The sequence below is a fragment of the Triticum aestivum genome, chromosome 6B (genome assembly GCF_018294505.1).
Source record: "Triticum aestivum cultivar Chinese Spring chromosome 6B, IWGSC CS RefSeq v2.1, whole genome shotgun sequence".
Classification (NCBI taxonomy): domain Eukaryota; kingdom Viridiplantae; phylum Streptophyta; class Magnoliopsida; order Poales; family Poaceae; genus Triticum; species Triticum aestivum.
This window is the reverse complement of record NC_057810.1, coordinates 258,254,321-258,261,049: the sequence shown is the minus strand read 5'-3', so window position 1 is coordinate 258,261,049 and position 6,729 is coordinate 258,254,321. Positions and strand designations below refer to the sequence as shown.

At 42.8% G+C, this 6,729-nt stretch overlaps 1 protein-coding gene across 2 annotated transcripts; it reads right to left on the bottom strand.

Annotated features, from left to right (window-relative positions):
* Window positions 1–507: 507 nt before the first annotated feature.
* LOC123136855 (uncharacterized) lies at window positions 508–6,247 on the bottom strand. 2 transcript variants are annotated; one of them, XM_044556366.1, is made up of 14 exons: window positions 5,999–6,247; window positions 4,863–5,026; window positions 4,573–4,761; window positions 4,353–4,489; window positions 3,982–4,257; window positions 3,666–3,823; window positions 2,369–2,433; window positions 2,187–2,255; window positions 1,932–2,105; window positions 1,668–1,849; window positions 1,301–1,594; window positions 1,036–1,169; window positions 901–957; window positions 508–817 (listed from the first exon to the last, which is right to left on the bottom strand). In XM_044556366.1, coding segments are annotated over exons 1-14 (1,998 nt in total). In that variant the 5' UTR covers window positions 6,001–6,247; the 3' UTR covers window positions 508–720. The 2 variants fall into 2 exon arrangements, with proteins under 2 accessions (XP_044412301.1, XP_044412302.1); XM_044556367.1 differs by having other exon boundaries at window positions 1,041–1,169.
* Window positions 6,248–6,729: the final 482 nt, after the last annotated feature.

The window sequence follows — 6,729 nt, the reverse complement described above, 5'->3', positions numbered from 1 at the left end:
GCGGCAAAACGTTCCGCGCGCGCTAAAAGCTGGGTTTACCGCGCGCGCGTCTTTTGGCGCGCCTGTTGGAGATGCTCTAAGGGAGGAAAACCAAATTTATCCTCCTTACAACCAGAGAGGGGATGAATTAGCTCATCCAACCGATGAACAGAGGAAGATAGTCATGGACTAGGATTCAGATCCTCTGACATCGGGAGGGAAATCAGGGGCAGCTACAGTACCCTGACATTCCTTCCCCAGATTTCCCTAAACCATGATTTAAACAGTAATTATCCACAGTAATTCACAACCAGTGTTTGCTCTACAGTTCGCGTCCAGTGCTAGCCCCCCTGACGGATCTTTGTTTTATACACAGAGTTCACTGTAGCTCCATGACTTTCCTTGTGCATGTCATAGGATCCGGCTCCCATGGACCATCACAATCAACAATCGCACAGAAAACTGAAAGCGCTAGGATATGTAAATCATTCATGTTCTACGCATCTTGGACAACTCCATGCATTCAGCTCGAGTCCAATGTTTTCCAGTCACATTCCTTGACATAGACAACCAGTCCAAATTATAAATAGCAGTGGCATGTCTGACACTTCCTAGATGTGGATGAGCAGAACAAGGTCAGCCACAAGATTAACATATCAAGGTCAGCCATAAGACAATGAGTAGCTTTAGTCTTGTTTGATACTACTACATGCTAGATGATCAGAACAAGACGACAGTAATCTATTGCAGTACCCTTCCTCTACTCACGGCGGGTAGATGATCATCCCTATCCGCATCGAGTAGACCATGATACCAATATGGCCGGGGCACAGGCCACCTGCAATCCAGTATCCTTGGTTATTTCCCAATGTAGTTGGCTCTTGAAAGGATAGATATGTAGAAAAAAAAAGGAAAGAATACCTGTTTATCCGTGACCCCTCACTGGCATCTCGTAAGTGCACAGGACCGTCATCCCGCCTATTTTTCCAATGGAAGGTTCATGGAATAAGTATACACTTGCCCAGTTAAAATTTATACGAACAGGGGATTAAGTACCTTACTGAAACACCTTGTCTTAAAACTTGGACAATCTTGCTCTTTGGAAGGAAAGGAGTTACCATCCTTCCATCAAAATGGTTCATGCCAACAAAACTCCCATCAAAATTAATAAGAGGACCACCAATTCCAGCCTAGTAAGAAGAAAAAATAGAAGCCTGAAGTTACTGAATCTTGTAATTCCTGAGATATAGTTCAGCAGATCCTGATGACTAATTCTGGCTGTGCCGCATAGAAAAATAGGGAGAGAGATTCACAACAATACCTTCTTGATCTTACAAGTGGACAGCTTAAGATCTTTGCAATCAAGTTCGCAATCCTTGTCTCTAGGCTTCACTTCACCCATTGATGCCATCAATAGTCCTCGTATAGTCTCACGCCCTATGGCTACTACTTTTCCAGATGATTTCCGAGTGGAATTCTCCTTGAAAATGTCTTCTGGACGAGTACCAATTAATTTCTTGTCGAGACTGATAATAGCAATATTATAGTTTGAACTGTACAATTTCAATGTCCCATTGGCGCGTTGATTTGGAGGGAGGAACACCTTAATCTCCGACTGCAATGATAAAGTGAGCTCAGCTGACCATATAATAACTTAAAAAACAAGAGGAATGGTTAGGAGTATCAACCATCTGTCCATGACGAATTCCATCTTCATCATAATAACAACTATTACACATGAAGTCCTTACAAAGTCCATAACTTTCATCGTGATCATGACAACACCCAATCACACTGGCTGAAGTTAGAACGGCAGTGGATTCACGCCACTTTATAAGCAAGCCTGTGCATGCAAAAAGCCTATTGTATCCTACATATTATAACTTCAATTATTAGTTTGTAAAGATCAAATACTATCACTGAAAAATAATGAGGCAAGTTGTAAAAAACACCTTTGAATGAAGCAACTGAGACAACACGACGGGATACATCTTTCAAAACATCGTTCCCCAGTCGCACCCAGACACGCTCGACTGAACTATAGGGTGGAACACCAAAAGGATACCCTTTCCATGCACATACTTCACCAAAGCATTCTTCAAATTGATTACGCAATACCCCATTAACTGGTTAATGGCACAAAGCTCAGAAGCTAAATATACACTACACAAGGGAGACGTCAGCATACATCAAAAGCAACAACTTACGCTCGAGCACAGGTGGTGGTGGCATGGGATAACTAAAGTGCATTATCCGGTAAATTCTTCTCCTAAATGCTGGTGCAATGATGACCAATAACAGTACTCAGATCAAATGTATGATAAATATCCACATAATATTCTGCACAATAGGTAACATCTAGAATGATGGTGTGCACCATTATTCATACCTGAAGGGACTAGGGTGTATACACCTTCAGGCAACGAATATTCACGGAACCATAGTCCTTCACGACTGCAATGAAACACAGTACAGTAGTTATGACAAATAGATAAGCAAAAAGAGGAACTAACCCAATAGCAAAATGATAATGGCAACAAATGAACCAAATCTTACCCAAAAAAAGGGGAAAACATGTTTTATTTATTTATTTTGCAAATCAACCCAAAATTATTAAGTCGTCGCTTAAATGTCCATGCCCTCTGAGATAGACAACTACCAGCGATGCCCAGGATTTCTCAGTAAGGCGGGCGCCCAGAAATTATTGGCAACAACATCCCCGCCTTGTCGTGGCCTAAGCCAACTGTGTCGCTCAACCAGGGGGAAATCAACAAGATAGGCTTTTGAGTTTTGGCACGAGAACGAGCGAGACTGGATCACTGGAGGGGGGATGCCGGCGGCGTGAAAAATTTGCTCGCGGACAGCGACAGAGAGCTGAGCAGCTGCTGTAGCTCACCATGGCCACCAGCCACAGGGCTGCTGGAGTTTCCGCTGTAGGGGCGGGATTGGTGATTGAGAAAGAAAAGAATGTAGGGGCTGCACCGTAGGAGCAGCATACAGGAGACAGGCCAAGCTGGTGGCAGAGCAGTACAAGGGACCTAGGTTGGAGAGAGGCTGACACAATGGAGAGCTGCTAGGGTTTCTGTTGGCTTATATAGTCTAGGATGTTGGGCCTAATGGCTGGCTCTGGAATACCTTTTGGGCCTATTTGTGACATGATGTTGGAATTTGCTATCACATGTGGTATAATTTCATATTTCTTGCGATACATTATACTGATTATTATCATTTTCGCCCAACAGATAATCGTCACCATGGTGGACACAAAGCTCGACTCGACTCAACGACATGAAAACTTGAATCGGGCCTATAAATATTCAACAGAAGAAATGGGAGGATTCACATTCAGATGTCACAAATATACGCTGCATTGTCCGTAATTTCTAAACAAACTGTTTTAACTCTTCTCATTTAGCCAGCAATCCTGGCTCCAAAATTACGCACTAGCATTAAATTAGCAACAGGGGAGGTGGCACTGATGCAGGTATTCATCTAGCAGAGGAAGAACCAAATTGTTTTTCATTCACAGATTACTCTGTAAAGCTTCTAATGCTCTAGTGCTTTTAACACCAAAAAACGACTTACCTTAAAAAGGGTAAATGGAGCAGAAGTAGGGGTTTGGAACAAATACAACATAAGCTAAAGAAGATATAACTCATAAATACATGGAAGTGTAGAAGACATACCTGAGTATTCGAAAATGGTGCAAGTATGTGTACAGTGAATCCAGAGGAACAAACAATACACAGAGATTTTCCGCATCAGGAGAAAAAGCACCATGAACATCAAAGTTTATGCCAATAATTCTGTTATCGTTTCCTATAACTGGCCCTCCAAGTACAGCCTATAGAGAAAGCAAAGTGATAAGAGTTTATACAGAAACAAATATTGCAATTTTACTTGTGCACACAGGGATACATTAGACCACAGATATTACAATGCATTTATTCATTTCAAAGTTTTCCATCATGCCAAACTGTAAGGAGTAAATCAGCAGCATACCTCTGGCCCACATTTATAGACGTTGACAATTTTCCAGCCACTGAGATCTTTCTGAGAGACCGGAACTGGCTTTACCTTTGCGGACATCAAACAGCCCGACTGGAAGGCACGCCCAGCAGCTATCATCTCATCAGAAGAAGAGGTAGGAGTAGAAGCCTGAATAAGATCCAGAGGTTTGACAGCTTGGAGGCTCAAGCACGTGACGATAGCAATGTGGCTATTATATAGCTCCAAAAGGCCGCCAACTTTTTCATCATTAGGAAGGCGCACTACAATCTGTAGTGATAAAAGCAGTACATCAGCATAGCATAGTCAAAATTAGGTTGAATGAACAAAGCGAAATGGGAGACGAATTAATTAGCAGCACCAACCCTCAATTTATCATCTCTATACATATATCCCTGATATACTCTAACCAAACGTTCTGATGTCACATATCTTGTAAGGGGAAGTTTAGCTCTCCCGGGTGGTAGAGGTATGCCGGAGCATGCAAATAACATTGTATCTCCTGCACAACATGATTTGAATCATTAACAAATGACGACTACAAAGAAATTACAAAAATTCATAAGCATATATCAGCACAATCACCATCAAATAAAGCAAGTGAGACGACACTGCAAGGAAAATCTCGAGCGACAGGATCGTCTAGATTGCCAAATTGTTTCTCATCAAAAGTAGTGTATGATTTAGGTCGATCATGAAGTCCGCAATAATATTTCTCCTCAGCAAGACATTCTTTCTCCACGGCATCAGACAGCGCCTTCTCAGCTGCCTCAACTGATGAACGAACATGATACACAGCAACTGTGAGTGTTATACTGCAGCAATATGTACAAGAAAAGCAATAACTAGTGAGATTAAGAATCGATGCGACTCACGTTTCAACATCCTTTTTATGCCTTCGTTAAACCTACCAAAGCCTTTTGGTTTTCGGCCATTACTCCCACTTGTAACCTTGGTCTTTCTATGTATGGCACTCTGCTCCCTAGTCGGGCCTCCTGTGCAGTCAGTTGCCCCCTTGTTTCTGAGGGTCTTTGCAGTCCTGAGGCAGAAAGTAAATTCAAGTGCTTAGTACGGTAACAAAGGCCTGGTGTAACGTGCCATCATAAAGCGTCAACATCAATTGGAAAATAAAAATTAAGGCACTCCATCCGGCCAGGTTTTTAAGTACCAGATCAATATTACTAGATCTGTCATGAAACACAAACAAACGGTGCCTTGTAAACCCGACCGGAGGGAGTACCTCATTGTCTTTTATTTTCTCAGGTTTCACACATAATACTATCGAAGTATCAGTGAGAAAGTATGTAATTTAATGAAATAAACTATATGATGTGCTCTGCTCCAGTATAAAATTGACATGATTCTGTGCATACAAATGTGAAAAGGCTCAAATTTTATTCAAACCCTTGTGCTCTCAGGCAAATTAGTTGGTCAAAAACTCAAAATACCGGCAGCCAGCCAGTTCCTAGCAGCTGGTTTCAAATGCAGCTAGAATCCAATTAAACAAATACTGTATATGGTAAGACATGGATCAAGTGAGCAAACCCAAACCAAGTTATTTAGCTGCCCAGATACATATACGTTAGAAGGAAGAGAAGTCAAGCTTAAAACAACGACAATTGTAATACACAAAACTAAGCTCCATCACGCTACCAGCACAGTCCATAAAACAAAACAAAAAAAGGCGCACATGTCAGTAAAAATAACAGAGCAATCAATGTTTTCATTTCAGAACATCATCTATAATAATTGAAGTAGCTTAATAGAGGAGGAATATGGTTGATGGATAAACACTTTTTATATTCTAACGTGTACATAGCTCAAAGCCACACTCGAGGCAACTCCGGTTACATGTGTAGAGTAAAAACTTCTTTTTTAACGACGAGGGCGATCGCCCACCTGAAATTTTCATTATGTGAAAAACTGGTGCACAGCAATTACACAGCAAACTCATTCGAACTGCTCCGTGAGCACCTACACTAGAACAGTAAGCAAATCAGAAGATACTCACATCCTGCAACTTGTCTCCGCTTAGTCCGCGCACCGAGAAGGGGGGTTGGCGCGGAATAACGGGGAGGGAGGCACCACCGGGACGGGATGCGCCGGGTGTGGATCTGTGGGGAGTTCCGTCGAGACACAGCAGGCGAATTGGTGAGGAATTTGGGGATCTAGGGCTGATGAAGGAAATCACGGGACAGGAGTGTCAATTTATACGGGAGCTATCGAATCGGGTTCGATTTGGATCGGGTCGGTGTTTTTTTTTTCGTGTACGCCAAAGGCGTACCATATTTTTATAGAAGGAGAGAAATAATTACATGACGTACGCCACGAATGCGAACAAACGTGTAGCATAGATACAAACCAACACCCACACCAGCCTAGGACCCTATACTAACTCCTCACAAATCGTTGGAGTCCTCCTACACCCAACCCGGCTGCCTTCCACTTGGCAACCTGATCAAGTAACATCAACACAAGCTTTGTGGGGTACGTTGTTGCTCTATCCTATTGAAGACCCGTGCATTCCGTTGTTTCCATAGCGCCCAGATCATCGCGATGAAAGTGGAGTCAAACCCCCTCCGGTCTGCAGAGTGAAAGACCTTCCTTGCCCTAAGCCACCAGTCTAGAATCGTTTCACCAGCCACGTGTCCTGGTACGGTAATCCCGAGAAGGTTCCAGAGCCTGTGCGAAACCTCCCGTGCATAGGTGCAAGCGCCTAGGATATGCTTGGCATTGTCTTCA

Excerpts from the sequence above, each read along its gene's own strand:
- LOC123136855 (XM_044556366.1), bottom strand. Across the intron at positions 4,762-4,862 it reads CATAAAAAGGATGTTGAAAC|TTGAGGCAGCTGAGAAGGCG; the intron begins GTGAGTCGCATC and ends TTCGTTCATCAG. Across the intron at positions 2,106-2,186 it reads ACCACCACCTGTGCTCGAGC|TTAATGGGGTATTGCGTAAT; the intron begins GTAAGTTGTTGC and ends GCCATTAACCAG.